This window comes from Cebus imitator, unplaced genomic scaffold (assembly GCF_001604975.1).
Source record: "Cebus imitator isolate Cc_AM_T3 unplaced genomic scaffold, Cebus_imitator-1.0 Scaffold169, whole genome shotgun sequence".
NCBI classification, from domain to species: Eukaryota; Metazoa; Chordata; class Mammalia; order Primates; family Cebidae; genus Cebus; species Cebus imitator.
In genome coordinates, this window is record NW_016107484.1 from 69,200 (window position 1) to 89,820 (window position 20,621).

Sequence of the window (20,621 nt, forward strand, 5' to 3'; positions counted from 1 at the left end):
GGCAGGGTGGAGAGTAACTCAGAGGGTCAGGCACGAAAAAGCCGGTAGAAAACTTAAGCCCCTCCACCCCCACCACCCTCACCCTTGCAAATCTAATTTCCCCCGCCAACTGTAGACCAGACCGGGCGGTGGAAGAAGAGAGGGAGACCTTCCTTTACCCAGAGCTCCTATACATCAGGGGCTGAATAAAGGGTTGTAGAAATGAATGAATCAATCTCTGAGTGGGGCTTGAGGCAATGGAAAGATCTCAGCCCTTTTCTCAGGCACAGTGAAAGCCCCAGGTATTGGGACATTTGCAGGGCTGCCCCTTTCTCCCAACAGAAATGAGCCCAAAAAAGCAAAAGGAAAGGGGAGAAAGGGAGAATTCTAAAAATGCCCATCCTCTGAACACTGTCTTTGTGTAGGCATCTGGGGGAGGCCAGCTGGGGCGAGGTCATCTGCCAGCCTGGCCCGTAGGACTTGGCCCTTCTTGTTTATTGCAGCCACATCTGGGGCAACTGCCAGGGCCCGCCCTTACTCTGCAGTCATTGGAGGAGCTCAAAGTTAAAGGCTCCTACTAAAAATCAGTACGTTTCATTTTGCAGTTACTGGGAGGGGGCTTGCTGTGGCCCCATCTGGGATAGCTGAGCCCTGGTCCAGCCCCGCGCAGGGAGGGAGCCTGTCACCATGCCGGCCTGCTGCAGCTGCAGTGATGTTTTCCAGTATGAGACCAACAAAGTCACCCGGATCCAGAGCATGAATTATGGCACCCTTAAGTGGTTCTTCCACGTGATCGTCTTTTCCTACGTTAGGTAAGTGGGATGCGGGGAGGACCCCAGACCTCTGCAGTGATTAACAGCACAGTAAGCCCCAGGGGGCAGCTTCAGGTGCGCATTCTGAATCTCACATGGTTTTGGAATCTGAGACGCTCTCTCACAGCAAGCTGGGCTCGAGGGCGGAAGTAGCAGCAGGATGAAACGGCGCCGCGGCCGGGCTGCAGCAGAGAGAAGCCACGGCCGGCGAGTGGGATTCCTTTCTGCTCTACTCCGGGCCGGCCCGGGCGAGCAGGGCAGGGCGTGGCTGGGGAAGGTGGGAAAGCTCAGGGCAACACCCTGGATTCCCGGAGAGGAGGCAAGGATCTCGGGGCACGCCTGTTGATCATGCTCTCATCTGAGTCACCGTGCTTGGGAGGAATAGGACCAGGCTTGAAAATGTATTATAACTTTAGGTCACCAATGTCAGGAAGACACTGCTTATTGGTTTATATTTTTTCTAAAAGAAACTTACCGAGATGTAATTTGCACACCATACAATCTACTCATTTAAAGGATACAATTTAATGGTTTTTTGAATTATTCAGAGTTGTGCAACCATCCCCACAATTAATTTTAGAATATTTTCATCCACTCAAAAATTTCTCACTCCTTCGCCACCATTTCCAGCACTGTTCCTCCTCCTTCCCACCCATGAATTCACTTTCTGCCTCTATGGATTCGCCTATTCTGGACATTTTCCGTAAATGGAATCACACAATATGTGGTCCTTTGTAGCTGGCTGTTTTCACTTAGCATGTTTTCAATGCTCACTCGTCTTGTAGCATGTGTTGATACTTCATTCAATTTTTTTTACGAGACAGGGGTCTCACTATGTTGCCCAGGCTGATCTCAAACTCCTGGACTCAAGTCTGCTTACCTCGGCCTCCCAGAGTGTTAGGATTACAGATGTGACCCATTGTGCCCGGCCTATACTTCATTCCTTTTTATGGCTGAGTCATATTCCGTTGCATGGAGAGACCACCTTTTATCCACTCGTTCATCCCTTGATTATTGGGAACACGTCTGCCAGGAGCTCTCGACCTGCAAGAGGATTCCAACTTGGATAGGGGGGTGCACGGAAGACAAAGAATGATAGACAGATGGGGTCTGGAGGGTTGAAAAGCATATGCTTTACCAACAACTTTATTCGTGCTCAGGGTCAGTATGTATATCTTTTTTAGGTATGTGTCTACGTGAGACAAAGGGGTACAGAAAGTTTTAAAGTAGAAAAATCAACATCATAGGGTCAGAAGAATGGAAAGGTCAGATAAACAATTAACCGGAACAGGTAGTCACACTATCTCATCTAGGGGCAGGTCATTTAATTAACCAGAACAGGTGGTCACACTATCTCATCTAAGGGTAAGTCATTTATCTTCTAGAGAAAATCAGCAAAGTCATAAAACATGACTTAGTAGAAAACTCAATTATCACATACGTAAAACATGTCTTAGCAGAAAACTCAATTATCGTACACAATGCATCTCATGACTGCACGGCCATCTGGCGATTGCCCACAAGTTTAACTTTAACCTAAGTCTTTCTCCGTTCCTGCTTTCCGATAGCTCGACTCCCTCAACTGGAGACACTGTGTCTGGGCTCGAGCCCTCCGTATTGTGAGGCCCATTTTCGGGGGGCCTCACACGGGAGCGATCCCCACACTTGATGGACATTTGGGTTGTTTCTCCTTTTTGGCAATCATGAATAATGCTGCACGAACATTTGTGTACAAGGTTTTATGTGGATATATATTCTCCTTTCTCTTGAGTATGTACCTAAGAGTGGAATTGCTGGGTCGTATGTTAATTACGTTTCACCTTTAGTGGAACTGTGGACTGAACGTCACAGCAGCTGCAGGTTTTTACATCCCCATCAGCAGAGCATGAGGGGTCCAATTTCTCCACATTGTCACCAACGCTTGTTATCGTCTGTCTTTTTGTGGTTTTTTGTTTTTGTTTTTTGAGATGAAGTCTTGCTCTGTTGCCTAGGCTGGAATGCAGTGGCGCAATCTTGGCTTGCTGCAACCTCCACTTCGCCAGCTTGAGTGATTCTCCTGCCTCAGCCTCCTGAGTAGCTGGGATTACAGGCGTACGTCACCACTCCTGGCTAATTTAGTAGAGACGGGGTTTCATCATATTGGCCAGACTGGCCTCGAACTCCTGACTTCAAGTGATCTGCCTACCTCAGCCTCTCAAAGTGCTGGGATTACAGGCATGAGCCACTCTGCCTGGCCGATTGTCTGTCTTTTAAATTCTAGCCATGCTAATGGGTGTGAAGTGGTAGTTCTCTGTGGTTGCGATTTGAATTTCCCTGACGGTGAGTGCCTCTTATTCTCTGTGCTGATTGATAATGATGATGAAGGCAATTTGTATCTATAGAGGGTGGCAGTGTAGTTTACTAAGAGTTAGGCCAACTTATTTCATAATACTGGCTATGTCTTCCTGGGCCAAGTCATAAACTTCTCTGAGCGTCAGTTTCTGCATCTGTTCATAGGGTTGTGACAATTAAACAAAAAAAATCATGAGCAGCCCTTGTTATGGTAACTGACATAGGATAAGAGCTCCATAACTGGTATCTATTTTTTAAAATAATCATTTTGAGGCTGGGCGCGGTGGCTCACGCCTGTAATCTCAACACTTCGGGAGGCCGAGGTGGGCGGATCGCTGGAGGTCGGGAGTTTGAGACTAGCCTGGCCAATATGGTGCGACCCTGTCTCTACTAAAAATTCAAAAATTTGCCAGGCATAGTGGTGCGCACCTGTAGTCCCAGCTACTTGGGAGGCTGAGGCAGGAGAATCGCTTGAACCTGGGAGGTGGAGGTTGCATTTAGCCAAGATCTCACCACTACACTCCAGCCTGGGCAACAGAGCAAGACTCTGTCTCAAAAAAAAAAAAAAAAAAAAAACCTTTTTGATTATATAATAGTATATGTATGTGTATAAAATACATGTATGTATTTTTATATACATCGTCTGGTCTGAGCCTCAAAGTAACCACATATAAGCTCAGGATTTGAGATGTGGAAATGTGGATTGAAAAATCCTTCACTTCTTTGAGCCTTGGTTCCCTCATGTGTAAAATGAGGAGAATTGTTAATAGGAATATTAAATGAACTAATACATGCCGAGCTGTTTGAGAAATATATGGCATATATTTTTGTTAGTTCCCTTACTGTTATTTCTTATTATTAATAATGCTATTAGGATTATTATTATTTGATTCATATGTTCACTGTTTAACAAATATTGAATACTAAACACATATGCTGGGCTGGACACGGTGGCCTGTGCCTGTATTTCCAGCACTTTGGAAGGCCAAGGCGGGCTGATCACTTGAGGTCAAGCATTTGAGACCAGCCTAGCTAAGGTGGTGGAAACATCATCTCTACTAAAAATACAAAAATTAGTTGGATGTGCGGGTGGGTGCCTGTAGTCCCAGCTACTCAGGAGGCTGAGGCAGGGGAATCACAGGAACTCGGGAGGTGAAGCTTGTAGTGAGCTGAGATTGTGCCGTTGCACTCCAGCCTGGGTGACAGAGCAAGACTCCATCTCAAAAAATAATAATAATAATAAATTTCTAAAAACAGATTACTATGAGAACACCTTATAATGATAAATATTTTTCTTTCACTTGGTGAAATCGTAACTTACATGTATTTAACTCCCCCAAATTCAGTTATACATGTTCCACATGGACATGGAGAGAGAGGCCTCCCAAAGTGCTGAGATTACAGGCTTGAGCCGCAGCAATAACGCAACGATCCAGCAACCCTGGAGTAGGTCTGAGATGCGATACTTGCATCTGGGCTTCCCTCCATCAATCTCCGTTCCCACGTGCTTCTCACAGAGCGAGCATCTTGCTGCTCTACTTATTAATATAGGTACATATTTTTCAGCCACGTGACCCCTAAAATAAGTCAACTCCTTCGCCCTCACCTGGAGCAAAACTGTAAAAACAGCAGCTTGTTCCGGAGCTGGAGGAAAAATTGGCTCCAGCAGACCCAAGTGGGAAGTGTTTGCTATGCTTTGTGGACAATTTAAGGATTTATCAAAGGCAATTTTGATGAGCCATGATTTCATCTTAAGTGCCGACCTTAGAGGATAAGCTGCGTATTAAAGTTTCTCCACTGTTTGTATTTTAAAATATAAAATGGAAGAAAAAACTATTGCCAGCTTTGCTTTATTCCTCTTGGTTAATGGACTATTAAGATCTCCCCAAATGGCCAAATGGAGCCTCACAGTACACAATTTCGGAAATGCTGCCTTAAGTTGCACTGTGAAGCTTTAAGTTCATGTAAACATGACTTAGCCATCTGTGGAATGGGTAGACCCAAGGGGCGTAGGGATTGGGGGAAGTAGTTTGCATCAAGTAGGACTGGTGTGGACCATAGGTGGAAATCCAGACAGGCTCGAGCAATGCTCAGGACACTGCAGCAAGTCACTGGCCAGCTGTCCCTCCTGGGGCTGGAAGGACTAAGAGCCAGGATAAGGCTACAGGGCCTCAGTTGTTGAAAATGGGATACAAAGCAGGGACTGATTATGGAGGAAATTAGCCAAGAGGCTGTTCAGCTTCTCCTGTTCTCACAACCAAGTTCAGATCTGGAGTCAGAGGCAGGGATGCCCCTGTAAGAGGAGTTTGTGTTGGAGGTCTGTGTAGATAGGATGCTGAGCAGGTCTGTGTTAGCCAGGGTTGTTTAGGCAGTGACAGAAACACAACTTACATTAACCACAAAGCCTCAATGGGGAATTTATTGGATCATGTAACTGGGCAGTTGAAGAGATGGTGCTGTCCTCGGACATGGATGAAGATAAGAGTTCAAACTATGTCATCAGAGCTGATCTCTCTTCCTACACGTTGGCTCCATTTGCTTCTATTTGGCTTCCTTCTTGAGCAACTCTTATGTAGCAAGATACTCTTACATTCTCTTCTTTCAGCAACCTCGGAGGAGCAAACAAGTCTTCCCTGATAGCTCTGATAGGAAAGTCCCAGGAAAGACCTGATTGGTCAGGTGTGAGTTACAGATCCATCCCTGAACCAATCACTGTGACCAGGGCCAAGGTGCCACCCGATTGGCCAGCCTGGGTCATATGCTGTCTCCCATGGCAGGAAGTAGTGAGAAGAGGAGGAAGCCATGTGAGCCCTACCTGAATGAACCACATCCAGTGGATTTTCCTCAGGAAGGAAGATTCTATTCCCAGACAAAATGGGAAAAGGAAGTGGAGAGGGTAGGCAGACAAAAAAGCAGTGATCTATTACAAGGTCCTTCCAAAACCCAGAAATTCCAGGGATTTCTGAAGTCTGCTTTTCTAGTCCTGCCTTGTCTCATCCCTGCAGCTGGGCTGTGGAGACTGTATCTGGGCAATTGCTGAGCTCCTATTCTTACCTCGGCCCCTTCCTCCGTCCCACCAGGAGCCCTGCTCCTCATCCCCAGATGTGCTGCTTGGGCCCACGGAGGCTGCCAGCTCACCTTGGTACTTCACTACTATTTGGTTTCTGTTGCCACCAAGCTGTTGCTTAAACCAAGCCACCTGTGATGGCACTGCCTTGATAAAAAAGCAAAAGGAGAATACTCTTTTTTACTTTTTTTTTTCTTTTTTTTTTTTTTGAGACAGAGTCTCACTCTGGTTGCTGACACTGGAGTGTGGTAGTATCTTGGCTCGCTGCAGCCTCAACCTCCTGGGCTCAAATTTTCCCACCTCAGCTTCCCCAGTAGCTGGGACTATAGGTGCACGCCACTATGCCCAGCTAATTTTTGTATTTTTAAATTTTTTTTTTTTTTCTGAGACGGAGTTTCGCTCTTGTTACCCAGGCTGGAGTGCAATGGCGCGATCTCGGCTCACCGCAACCTCCGCCTCCCGGGTTCAGGCAATTCTCCTGCCTCAGCCTCCTGAGTAGCTGGGACTATAGGTCGCGCCACCATGCCCAGCTAATTTTTGTATTTTTAGTAGAGACGGGGTTTCACCATGTTGACCAGGATGGTCTCGATCTCTTGACCTTGTGATCCACCCGCCTCAGCCTCCCAAAGTGCTGGGATTATAGGCTTGAGCCACTGCGCCCGGCCTAATTTTTGTATTTTTAATAGAGACGCAGTTTCACCATGTTGGCCAGGCTGGTCTTGAACTCCTGACCTCAGGTGATCCACTCTCCTCAGCCTCCCAAAGTGCTAGGATTACAGGCATGAGCCACTGTGCCCAGCTGGAGAATTCTTTTGATTTTATTCCAAGTGGGTTGAGAAGCCATGGGAAGATTGTAAGCAAAGGAATAAAAGATGGTTACATTCTCTTGGGAAGATTTCCCTCTTCCCTGGAGACCAGTCCTCACAGAAGCTTTTCCAGCAGCCACAGAAGACCAGGGAGGATTGAGAGAGACACAGGAAAACAAACTCCACTCACAGCTGCTGCTGCCCCACTGCCCAGTCAGCCTCCACTGGCGCCAACAGTGAGCCTGTGCTGTCATTCCTGGTCCCAGGCTGGCTGTTGCCGTGGAGAGGGTGCTGCTGTTCTAGTTTGTGGCTGTTAAAATGGAGCTCCTGGTGGACACCTGTTTCCCAGTGGATGGCCACACACCTGTGAATTTGGGCCTCCTCCAGCTGAGTAGAAGTGAGCCCAGCACAGAGGCCAGGGAGGCACCAGATTCCAGGAGGAGCAAATCTCAATCCAATCCAAGTGTGGCATCTCTGCCCCGACCATCTTTTTTTTTTTTGAGACAGAGTCTCCCTCTGTCACCCAGACTGGAGTGCAGTGGCGCAATCTTGACTCATTGCAACCTCCACCTCCTGGGTTCATGCAATTCTCCTGCCTCAGTCTCCCGAGTAGCTGGGATTATAATAGGTGTGCGCCAGCACACCCAGCCAGTTTTTGTATTTTTAGTAGAGACAGAGTTTTGCCATGTTTGCCAAGCTGATCTCGAACTCCTGGCCTCAAGCGATCTACCCACCTTGGCTTTCCAAAGTGCTGAGATTACAGGTGTGAGCCACCATGCCTCACCTGCCCCTGACTGTCCTCAGAGGAATAGAAACATGAGGTCTGCCACATTCTCATCCCACCTTTGACACCTGGGTGATGTGATAGAGCTTGAGGGGAAGGTCAGAGATAACCCAGTTCAGGAGGTGACCCCGTAGGAGGATTAGAATCCAGCCACTGGACACATGGTACCAAGAGAGCAGTAAATGCAAAGATCTGGAAACAGAAGAGGAACAGCAAGGACAGCATGTTCCAGAACCTGGAGAGAGAGGAGGGGGCAGCCGGAGCTGAGGGCAGGTCAGGGGAAGGGTTTCAATTTGATTTTCAGTGTCATGGGAAGTCACTGAAAAGTTTTATGCAGAGAAGTGAAACCACCTGACTCATGTTTCTAGAAGCTCTCATGGTTCACTGTACAGTGAACCACTGCACTCCAGGGCAACAAGAGGGAAACTACATCTCAAAAAAAGAAAAAAGCCATCCGATCCCATGAGACTTATTCACTACCACGAGAACAGTATGGAGGAAACCACCCCCCTGATTCAGTGACCTCCCACCAGGTCCCCCCAACAACACATAGAAATTATGGAGGCTACAATTCAAGATGAGATTTGGGTGGGGATACTGCCACACCGTACCAGTGGCCCTAGCTTCTCTCCCATCGGTTCTCTTCTACCTCCCAGACTCTTTTGAGCTTTGCTTTTCTTCTTTTTCTTTTTTGGAGACTGGAGTCTCACTGCATTGCTCAGGCTGGTCTTCAACTCCTGGGCTTAAGGGATCCTACCACCTCAGCCTAACAAGTAACTGTGACTATAGGCGCACACCACCATGCCCCCACAACTTACCCATCCTGCCCATCCCAGTGAAATCCCCAGGTTCTTCACAGCCCTCTTAGCTCTAGGCACTAGTGGCTTTGCCTTCTATAGAATGGACGACATGATAGCATCTTAGAACAAGCGGTCATGGGGATTAGGGAGGCTGGGAGTTCTTTCTTCATTCAGGGATTAAACCTACCACCTGAAGGGGTGACATGGCTTGTCTCAGTCACCAGACAAGATCAGGAGAGTATTTTTGGGACAGACATTAGAATGTTGAAAGGGAGGACACTGCAAAGTCACTTTCCCCTGACAGTATCCCCCTGATAGATAAAGTGGCAAACTCATTTTCATTCCCTGTTTGCCTTTGACGAAGCTCTGAACCATTTTAATTATTATTGTTATTATTTTTTCTTTAGACAGATTCTCCCTCTATTGCTCAGGCTGGAGTGCAGCGGTGCAATCTCGGCTCACTGCAACCTCCACCTCCTGGGTTCCAGCAATTCTCCTGCCTCAGCCTCCCAGGTAGCTGGGACTACAGGCACCCACCGCCATGCCTGACTACTTTTTTATTTTTAGTAGAGACGGGGTTTCACCATGTTGGCCAGGCTGGTCTCAAACTCCTGACCTCAGGTGATCTGCCCACCTTGGCCTCCCAAAGTGCAGGGATTACAGGCATGAGCCACCGTACCCAGCCCTATGTTAAGCATTATTAAAGAATAGGATTGGGGGCAGTAGCTTTCCTGTAGCAAGTGCTCACTATGTGCCAGATACTGGGCAAAGGAGTTTGCAGACATCTCTCATTTCATCCTCTCAATCCATGAGGCAGGTATGACTATTCTTCCCGCTGTGCAGAGAGGGAAAACAAGTCACATGGAAGCACGTCACACAGCAAAGCTAGGATTGGAATGGAAGCGCCTGCATCCTCCAGCGCCTGCATCCCGCCCGCTGTGCTATGCCTCCCCTTGATGCTTTCCTGTGTCTGCCATTTAGCTTTGCTCTGGTGAGTGACAAGCTGTACCAGCGGAAAGAGTCTGTCATCAGTTCTGTGCACACCAAGGTGAAAGGGATAGCAGAGGTGAAAGAGGAGATCATGGAGAACGGAGTCAAGAAGCCGGTGCACCATGTCTTTGACACCGCAGACTACACCTTCCCATTGCAGGTAAGCGCCTTGTAGTATTCTCCCAGGCTCGCCGCTGGTCACCGTCGCCAGGGCCTTGCCCCTTTCCCCTGGGATCTAGAGCCTCACTCCAGAAAAAAAAAAAAACGTTGGCCCTATTTTAAAAGCTCTGTGAACATCCCAACTGAGAAAACCTAAAAATTGCAAAACTGGGTGAGATCCAGCAGCTCAGAGATGATTCTTTGCTTTATGAAGTCCTGCAGGGTTTCCCAGAATAGCAGCATGTCCTGTGTGCGTTGAGAACAGGGTTCGATTCACTCACGCTTGATGTATCGCAGCTCTCTAGAGGCACAGCCAGCAAGCCAGCAAAGTCTGCTTAGAGACAGAAGGACGGAGAACTTTCTACTGAAGAGCACCAGCCCTTCTAGATTGTCTGTGTGGCATTTTATCAAAAACGTCTCCAGGAGACCATTCTTGGGTACATTTTTGCACAAAGAAAGGATGTAAATGACAAAAAGAGGAAGGCGTCCGTCACAGAGAGAAGGCGTGTGACTGACTAAATTTGAAAGCAGAGGAAATGAAAGCAACATTGCCAAAAAGGAGAAATTAAACTAGGGTGAGGAGGCCAAAAAAAACTGATAAGGGTGTGAGAGGGACAAAGGGGCACATTTGCAGCCTCAGGGAGCTAAAACACTTTGCAAAAAACCCATAAAGCCCAAGCTGCTATCTGTTTGCTTCTAACAGTGTGTCATGAAAATCCTGTGACTGCTCAGGCGGTGGGATGCCCTTGTGCCCCTTAATGAAAGTCTGAGAACATCTGAACGGTGTTCCGACAAAGGCTGCTCCCCTACCATCGCCTACCCAGGTCTCTTGAGTTTCAATTTAAGGAGATTTTACTGTGTAAAAAAGTACGAAAAGGCTGCTTTTGGGACTGCATTGGTAAACGACTCCTCAATCCATTCGAATGTTCCTTTGCTTTTCCTCAGCTCAGCAGGGCTGCTCCTCCAGCTTTGATATTAAGCCCTCAGCATATTCCAAGTTGCCCACAGACCCTGATTTCTAGAAGCTTAGAAAAGTGGAGAGGTTCACCCCCAGGCACTTAGCAAGCTGGATTATTATAATTAAGTAGTTTCTCTTTTCAAAGGCCTTGCATTGCCTTAGGGTCTCCTCCTCCACAGGGGAACTCTTTCTTCGTGATGACCAACTTTCTCAAAACGGAAGGCCAGGAGCAGGGGTTGTGTCCTGAGGTAAGGAGGGGACCAGGAGTGGTGGGTCGGGCTGTAAGAGTTCCTGGGGGAGGTGCAGGTCAGAAGAAGCAGAAATGAGGACCCTGAGGTGTATTTGAGCTGACAAATATTTACTGAGCACCTGCCTCTTTTGTAGGGTCGGGCTGGGCTGAGTGGAAGGAAGGGAGAGAACACACCCACTTCTTAGCGCCTCAGTCCCTGCATCAGGCACACGTGCCCCCATGACTCCCCACAACCCCAGACAGTCTTTCCCAACTTGGCTTTGCCCTCTCCACAATGCTGCCCTTTTCTGGAAAACCTTCTTCCCTATCAAATCATATTTGTTTTATTCTGGGCCAGGTGTGATGACTCACACCTATAATCCCAGCACCTTGGAAGACCGAGGCAGGAGGACCATTGGAGCCCAGGAGTTCGAGACCAACCTGGGCAACATCGTGAGACCTTGTCTCTAAAAACAAAATAAAACAAAAACTGTATTTGTCCTATTCTGTACCTCACCATCCTGCTCTCTGCTCTTCAAGATGAAAATCAGCTATTCTTCTAAGTTTATCTTTACCGGTATGTTACCGTTACACATTACCTGTAACTCCCAACCTTCCAGCCTCCCCTCTCAGGTAATGTTACAGTGCTCTACCAGGGACCATTCCCAACACTGAGGGATGCAGCAGCACTGGTAATACCCAGCCAGGTCCCCCACTGATGAGTAGGACCAGCCCTGCCGGTAGGGCTTTGCTCACAGGCCCACTCTGGCAACAAGGTCTAGCTTCCTGAGTGTCCAGGAGCTCTGGGTAAAAATGCTGTCTTCAAGTACATCATTTGTACCCAAACTCGGAACCAAGATAACATTCCCTTGGTGTGTATCTTGATAACACTTCCCCTAAAAGGAGAGCTCTCTACGTTTGTTTTGTCCTCATCCCCCCTTAACGATCCCTGCTGCTCAGATGAAATCTCTGACAGCCAGGCCAGCCAAGCCCTCCCTTCTGCCTCGCTTCCTAGCAGTATTCCATCTCCAATCCACTTTGGGGGCCCTGGTTTTCTTTTCTTTTCTTTTTCTTTTTTTTACTTTTTTTTTTTTAAAGACGGGGTTTCACCATGTTGGTCAGGCTGGTCTTGAACTCCCGACCTCAGGTGATCCACCCGCCTTGGCCTCCAAAGTGCTTGGATTACAGGTGTGAGACACCACGCCTGGCTCTTTTGTCCCATTCTCTGGTCATCTCTACACCATACACCGCACACCACCCCCGTGTACACAAAAGACATTTTTGGAGTTATTGAGACTTGGAAGAAAAGAGAGTTAGGATAGCCCAGAGATTAAGACCCTGGGCTCAGAAGCTAGACTGCTGAAGGTTCAAAACTTAAACTTCTTAGCTCTGTGACCTCAGGCAGGCAACTCTTCACCTCTCTGTGCCAAGTTGTGTGCGTCTGTAAAATGGGGCTGAGAACAAACATATGACCTGGGCTCTGCATTCGAAGGTTCATAGTCTAATTTGGGGAATCACAGGAGATCAGGGGCATGCCAGGTGACAAGGCAGACTGGGAAGAGATCATGAGAGAGTTTGAAAACGATAAGAAACATTCATTGAGCATGTACTGTGTTCTAAATCCTTTCTTTTCATAACTCATTTAATCTTCACAACAACCACGCAAGACAACTCTGTTCACTCTGCTTTTACAAATGAGGAAATTGAGGCTCAGAGAAGAGTGTGAGTTGGCCAAGGTCTCTCAGCTAGAAAATGGTGCAGCTACTGCTGAACCAGGTTTATCTGGGTCCAAGAACTAGGTCCTTGACCTGAATCCCTGTAGAAACCCCAAACTGCACAGATGACAAGGAGCAGAGGCTATTTTCTTTTTCTTTTATTTATTTTTATTTTTATTTTTTTGTTTGAGACGGAGTTTCGCTCTTGTTCCCCAGGCTGGAGTGCAATGGTGCGATCTCGGCTCACCGCAACCTCTGGCTCCCAGATTCAAGTGCTTCTCCTGCCTCAGCCTCCCGAGTAGCTGGGATTACAGGCATGTGTCACCATGCCAGGCTAATTTTTTTTGTATTTTTAGTAGAGACAGGGTTTCTCCATGTTGGTCAAGCTGGTCTTGACCTCCTGACCTCAGGTGATCTGCTCACCTTGGGCTCCCAAAGTGCTGGGATTATAGGCGTGAGCCACTGCGCCCAGACACAGAGGCTATTTTCACATCTATGCCATGTTCTGGTTTCCCCAAGACTGGACATGCAGCCTGCTCCCAAGAAAACAGGAAGAGAAATATGCATATGACCAGGGCAGCTCATTTCTCTTTTCCATGTTCTATAATTCAGCCCTGAGACCCAGCTGGTCTCATTTTCTTGGGCCAGGTGAGTGTCCTGGCCAATGTCCCTCAGTTCCACTTGTCCTGCTGAGTCTCTGCACCTGTCTGCCCTACTCAGTCTTTTCAGCCACAGGGCTACTTGGACCAGGCCTCCTGTCCTTCACCCCAGCCATCATCCCTGAAAGTGATCCCTGGCTGCCCAGAACTCTGCTTTCCCCATTTTTATTTATTTTTATTGTGATATATTTCACATACCATAAAACCACCATTTTAAAGTATACAATTCTGTGGTTTTTAGTATATTCACAGAGTTGTGCAACCATCACCACTGTCTAATTCCAGAATATTTTCTTTATTTTCCCTTTTCTTTTCTTATTTTGTTTGAGGTGGAGTTTTGCTCTTGTCACCCAGGCTAGAGTGCAGTGGCAAAATCTTGGCTCACTGCAACATCTGCCTCCTGGGTTCAAGCAATTCTCCTGCCTTAGCCTCCCTAGTAGCTTGGATTACAGGTGCGCACCACCACGCCTAGTTCATTTTTGTATTTTTAGTAGCTACAGGGTGTCATCATGTTGACCAGGCTGGTCTCGAACTTCTGACATCAGGTGATCTGCCTGCGTCGGCCTCCCAAAGTGCTGGGATTACAGGCATGAGCCACTGTGCCCAGCCTCCAGAACATTTTCATCACCCGCAAAGGAAACCCCAAATCCATTAGCAGTCGCTCCCCATTCTCCCCTTCCCGTGGTCCCTGGCCACCACCAATTTGCTTTCTATCTCTATAGATGCCTGTTCTGGACATTTCCTATAAATAGGATCCTACCTGATGTGCCCTTTTGTGTCTGACTTCTTTTACTCAGCATCATGGTTTTATTTGTTTGTTTGTTTTAGATGGAGTCTCAGTCTGTCGCCCAGGCTGGAGTGCAGTGGCATATCTCAGCTCACTCCAACCTCCGCCTCCCGGATTTGAGCAATTCTCTGCCTCAGCCTTCTGAGTACCTGGGATGACAAGCACCCACCACCATGCTCGGCTTATGTTTTTTGTATTTTTAGTAGAGACGGGGATTCACCATCTTGGCCAGGCTGGTCTTGAACTCCTGACCTTGTGATCCACTGCCTCGACCTCCCAAAGTGCTGGGATTACAGGCATGAGCCACCACGCCCGGCCTAGCATCACGTTCTTGAGATTCATCCGTGTTGTAGCCTGTGTCAACGCTTCGTCCTTCTTATGGCTAAATAAGATTCTGTGTATGAATGTGCCACATTTTATTTGTCCATTCATCCATCAGTGGCCACTTGCATGATTTCCATGTTTTGGCAATTTTGAGTACTGCCGCTCTAAACATTCATTTGCACATTCTGGCGGACATCAAATCACTTCTCCATGTCTTGGTAACACATGCCATTTACTGCCACTCTCTCATCCTTCTCTCTGCAGTATCCCACCCGCAGGACGCTCTGTTCCTCCGACCGGGGTTGTAAAAAGGGATGGATGGACCCGCAGAGCAAAGGTACCTTCTGCTTCTTTTCCCGAGGCCCTAGGGATGGGTGGTCTGGCATCTTGGTGACATTTGCGATGCCCAGTTCAGGGCTTCAGCCTCTGCTTTCAGCTGCCTTCTTCCGCCATCACCAAGCCATCGGCGAGTCTGCCCACACTTTGGCTCTGTCCTCAACAGACCAGCTGGTGACTGTAAACATGATTCCAGTTTCCCAGTGAGAGAAGCTCCAAAAAGCCTCACAGGTTCAGGGTTCTCATTGGTAGAAAAATCACATGGCCTGGCCTGGCACTGTGGCTCACATCTGTAATCCCAGCACTTTGGGAGGCTGAGACAGGCAGATTATGAGGTCAGGAATTCAAGACCAGCCTGACCAACATGGTGAAACCCCATCTCTACTAAAAATACAAAATTAACTGAGCGTAGTGGCACTTGCCTGTAGTGCCAGCTACTCAGGAGGCTGAGGCAGGAGAATCCCTTGAACCCAGAAGGCAGAGGTTGCAGTGAGCCAAGATCGTGCCACTGTACTCCAGCCTGGGCAACAAAGCGAGACTCTCTGTCTCAAAAGAAAAATCACATGACCCACAGCATCATCTGCGTTTTCTAAACTTTCCCCCTGAATCTCCTCAAAGGTTGAGGATCATGAACTTATACACACAGGGCACCTGGAAGCAATACCCACATTAACCTGCAGAATTTTTTTATTTTTTATTTTTTACTTAAAAAAAGTTTTTGAGAGGCCGGGTGTGGTGGCTCACGCCTGTAATCCCAGCACTTTGGGAGGCTGAGGCAGGTGGATCACGAGGTCAAGAGATCGAGACCATCCTGGTCAACATGGTGAAACCCCATCTCTACTAAAAATACAAAAAATTAGCTGGGCATGGTGGCGCGTGCCTGTAATCCCAGCTACTCAGGAGGCTGAGGCAGGAGAATTGCCTGAACCCAGGAGGTGGAGGTTGCGGTGAGCCGAGACCGTGTCATTGCACTCCAGCCTGGGTAACATGAATGAAACTCCGTCTCAAAAAAAATAAATAAATAAAATAAAAATTTTTTTTGTATTATTTTATTTTTCTTTTGATTTTATTTATGTCTAAGAACCATGCTATTGCAATACCTACAGAATTGCTTTATCTCATATTTTAACTTAAAAAAGCACAGGGCACCAGGCGCAGAGGCTCATGCCTGTAATCTCAGCACTTTGAGAGGGTGAGGCAGGTGGGTCACTTGAGGTCAGGGGTTCGAGACCACACTGGTCAACATGGTGGTGTACTAAAAATACAAAAACTAGCCAGGTGTGATAGTGCACACTTGTAATCCCAGCTACTTGGGAGGCTAAGGCAAGAGAATTACTGGAACCTGGGAGGCAGAGGTTGGAGTGAGCTGAGATCACGCCACTGCACTCCAATCTGGGTGACAGCGCAAGACTCTGTCTCCAAAAAAAAAAAAAAAAAAAAAAAAAAGCACAGGGCAATTTTTAAAATACTGCAAACAATAAAAAAAAATCAGTGGTTATAATACAAACACACACAAAAAGAGATATAACCATTATTTTATGCTACTCCACACTATATGTGTATTTGAGTTGATACAAAGGCTATTTTAACATTGCTCACTATTTATTTATTTCTCTCTCGGAAACTGGTTAATCATCCTAACACTCCAGGAAGATGTGCCATGTTTATTTCATGGCTTTGCGAATGCTGAACAGGCTGTGTACCCCTTGAGAGACCTGTGCCCCTTTAAGAGGCCATGTTCTAGTCCATTTATACTGAGAGCATACACCTGTTCCGCTCCCCTCAGGGGCATCTTTTCTTGTAAAGAAACAAAAGGAGCCAACAGAATCCACAGTCTTTCTGTGTTCTCTCTGATCTTTATTAGGAAGCTCGCCGTCCAATGTTTTGCTCGTTTGCTTTGCCTTGTGTTCGCTATGGTTAGGATGGGGCTGATGGACGCTGGAGTCGTTGTGATTAGGATGGGTTGATCGATGCTGGAGTCGTGGTCAGGATGGGGGAGGGCAGCTGAACTGCGTGGGTTGGAAAGCCTGGTCAAAGCCTCATCTCTAGCCTGGGTCGAGTTAATGACATCCCTCCTGGAGAACATCCTCTCCACAGTCCTTTCACATCCGTGGTTCTGCGATGCTTTGACCTCCACAGGAATTCAGACCGGAAGGTGTGTAGTGTATAAAGGGAACCAGAAGACCTGTGAAGTCTCTGCCTGGTGCCCCATTGAGGCCGTGGAAGAGGCCCCCCGGTGAGTCGCACGGAGAGACAGACCATGGCCCTCAGCAGCGGTCAGATAAGGCCTTGCTGAGGCTGCCTGGGCTTTCCCGTCTCAGCACAGCCCTGCAAAGTCCTGAGTCCTACTGGCTTGGGGACCCCGTGCTCTGGATACACTGCTTGGCACAAACTAGAGTCTCTGGGAGGGCCATGGTGGTTGGTAAACTATTGTAATAATTCTGTACCAGCTGGTACATAGCTACTACCCTGAGCATCCTTGGGGGTCCCTGGCCCCCTTCCCTCCCCCAGCTCTTCCAGGGCACCTCCAGACCCCTCCTCTAGTGCCACAGCAGGGGCCCTTCTGACTTGCCAGTGTCCATACTGAGTGACTAAGAACAGGAAGGAAGGAAGGAGATGGAAGGGAAGGACGAAGCAAGGAATGAGAAGGGGAAGGGGAGGAAAAAGGAGAAGGGGTGAGGGCAAAGGAGGGGAGGGAGAGGGAAAGGACCTTTTCTCAAATTAAATGCTCACAGTGACCTACAGATTTGGTGGTCCCCTGTATTGATTCTTGTTGTCAACACACAAAGTCAGGATGTTAAATCTCAGCAGCCACAAGGGCTGATGTATTTCAGCAGGGAATAGTTAGAAAGACCTGGATTCAATTCTTAGCTCTAACACATTTTTGCTGTGTGTCCTTGGGCAAGTGGCTGAACCTCTCTGAGTTTCAGTGTCCTCATCTGTAAAATCAGAATAATAATTTTGCCAACCTCATAGGGCTGTGGTAAGGATTAAATGAGATGATACTTGTAAGTTATTGTAAAATAAGCCTCATGCCTGGCTTATACACACACACAATCTGCCCCTAGGAGTGTGATGGTGCTTGACCAGCATTGTCCAATAGAACTTTATGCAGTGATAGAAATGTTTTGTATATCTGGTATCCAATAGGGTAGCTACTAGGTACATGTGGCTACTGAGTACATGAAATGTGACTACTAAATTTTTAAAATATAGATAGATAGATAGGTCTTGCTCTGTTGCCAGGCTGGTTTTGAGCTCCTGGGCTCAAGCAATCCTCCTTACTTGGCCTCCCTAAGTTTTGGGATTACAAGTGTGAGCCACTGCTCCCAGCCTGAATTTTTAATTAAATTTAAATTTAAATAGCCACACATGCCCAATGGCTACCATATTGAACAGTGCAGTTCTGGACCAGTGTGATTCAGGATCATTCCCTCAGCATCCGTGGGCAAAGAGAAAACGGCCCCACGCTGGCTTGTAGAAGGCTGAGGTGAAGGTTTCCCAATGTCAGGGTGGGATGCACTCAGAAGCGTCACCCCCTATGGTCCTCAATCGCTAACAGCTCCACTCAGGTTCATTTCTAGGTCAGGGAAGTTTCTTTGACATAGAAAGAATCACCCAGCTCTGGGAGATAGAGCAGCCTACATTCAAGTAGTCCTTGGTTCAAGACAAGTGGCCCTTGGCTGGCTGTGGTTTCAGTTCCAGCTCTGCCATCAACTCATTCATCAGATAAACCGTGCATCTCCAGTGTGCCTGCCTCTGGGCTAGATTTTGACGTGGCCTTGGCCAAGCAACTCTCTGCACTTCAGTTTCTCATATATCATATGAATTAGCTAAGATAGTTCATTTAATCATTCATTGAACACATCTATCACCACATAGTAGGTGTCTGATATTTATTTCATATGTAACTATGCACAAGAGGCTGCTAAATTTTAGGTAATATACAAGTCCCAGATATGGAGTGAGTCCCAACTACTGTACATACCTGAATGTATAATTATATCAGTGTGAGAGGTGTCACAGTAAATGCCATCAGGTCTTGTATTAATCCGTTCTCACACTGCTATGAAGAACTACTTAGACGGGTGTGGTGGCTCACACCTGTAATCCCAGCACTTTGGGAGGCTGAGGCAGGTGAATCACCTGAGGTCAAGAGTTCGAGACCAGCCTGGCCAACATGGTGAAACCCTGTTTCTACTAAAAAATACAAAAATTAGCCAGGCTACTCAGGAGGCTGAGGCAGGAGAATCACTTGAACCCAGGAGGTGAAGGTTGCAGTGAGCCAAGATCACACCACTGCACTCCAGCCTGGGTGACAGAGTGAGACTCCATCTCAAAAGAAAAAGAACTACCTGATACTGAATACTTTATGAAAAAAAGAGGTTTTAATTGACTCAGAGTTCCACAGGCTTAACAGGAAGCATGGCTGGGAAGCCTCAGGAAACTTACAATCATGGCAGAAGGCGAAGAGGCAGCAGGCACATCTTACTATGATGGAGCAGGAGCAGGGTTGTGGGGGATGTGCCACACACTTAAACAATCAGATCTTGTGAGAACTCACTCACTATCACGAGAACAGCAAGGGGGAAGTCCGCTCCCATGATTCATTCGCCTCCATGGGAATTACAATTCGAGATGAGATTTGGGTGGGGACGTAGAGCCAAACCACATCAGATCTCAAGAAGGGAGAAACTCTTCTTGGAGAAGCTGGAAATGCTTTGTGGAGAGTCTCAGCATGCATTGCCCACTGCTTGGTGTATCCATTTCTCTTCGCTCATCCCAAAGACCAAACCAAGAAACCAGAAGCCTCTGGTCCCACTGGCCCACGGACTCCCTTGGTCCCTGCAGTCGCTAACGGCCATTTCGCATGTCTCTCTCCCAGCCCTGCACTCTTGAACAGTGCTGAAAACTTCACTGTGCTCATCAAGAATAATATCGACTTCCCTGGCCACAACTACACCACGTAAGTGCCCAGGCTGCCTGGCTGTGTTACTGCTGCGTAGTAAATTATCCCAAACCTCAGATGCCTGAAACTACAAACGCCTATTGTCTCCCACGGTGTCTGTGGGTCGGGAATCTGGGAATGACTTTGCTGTCTGGTTCTGAATCAAGGTCTGTCAGGTAGTAGCCAAGCTGTCAACCAGGGCTGCAGTCAGTTCTAGGCTTGACTGGGGCTGGAGAATGCTTTTCCAAGCTCTCCACAGTTGGTGGGAGGGCTCAGTTCCTCACCAAGTGAACCTCGCCCAGAGCCACTTGAGAGTCCTTGGGATATGTGGCTGGCTTCCCCCAGAGCAAGCAACCAAGAGTATCAAGATGGAAGCCACAGTCTTTGGGAGCGAGGCTCCAGCACTTCCGCCATATGCTATTGGTCACACAGGCCAACCCTGGTCCAATGTGAGAGGCCACTGCCCTAGGGTCCCAGGAGGCGGGGATCACTTGGGGCTTTTCATGGAACCTTTCTACCACACTGGCTCACTTCTGGGAAACAGACAGATCTGTTTTCTTTTCTTTTCTTTTCTTTTTTTTTTTTTTTTTTTTTTTTTTTCTTTTTTTTTTTTTTTTTTTTTTTTTTGAGACAGTTTGCTCTTGTTGCCCAGGCTGGAGTGCAATGGTACAATCTTGGCTCACTGCAACCTCTGCCTCCTGGGTTCAAGCGCTTCTCCTTCCTCAGCCTCCCGAGTAGCTCAGACTACAGGCATGCGCCACCACACACAGCTAATTTCGTATTTTTAGTAGAGATGGGCTTTCTCCCTGTTGGTCAGGCTGGCCTCGGCCTCCTGACCTCAGGTGATCTGCCCTCCTCGGCCTCCCAAAGTGCTGAGATTACAGGTATGAACCACTGCACCTGGCCAAGAGACAGGTCTGTTTTCAAAAGAGGTGTT

General features: G+C 47.6%; 1 protein-coding gene across 3 annotated transcripts in view; it reads left to right on the forward strand.

The window, feature by feature from the left end:
• The first annotated feature begins 527 nt into the window (after positions 1–527).
• The window catches only part of P2RX7 (purinergic receptor P2X 7), a 41,497-nt gene continuing 21,403 nt past the window's right edge, over positions 528–20,621 (forward strand). The window contains exons 1-6 of one of the 3 annotated variants that reach the window (XM_037744190.1): positions 528–791; positions 9,561–9,729; positions 10,832–10,934; positions 14,665–14,737; positions 16,876–16,972; positions 19,622–19,702. In XM_037744190.1, coding sequence (XP_037600118.1) covers positions 9,692–9,729; positions 10,832–10,934; positions 14,665–14,737; positions 16,876–16,972; positions 19,622–19,702 — 392 coding nt within the window. In that variant the 5' untranslated portion in view covers positions 528–791; positions 9,561–9,691. The remainder of the gene's footprint in view (positions 792–9,560; positions 9,730–10,831; positions 10,935–14,664; positions 14,738–16,875; positions 16,973–19,621; positions 19,703–20,621) is intronic. The other 2 variants (XM_017544250.2, XM_037744189.1) reach the window with 2 other exon arrangements.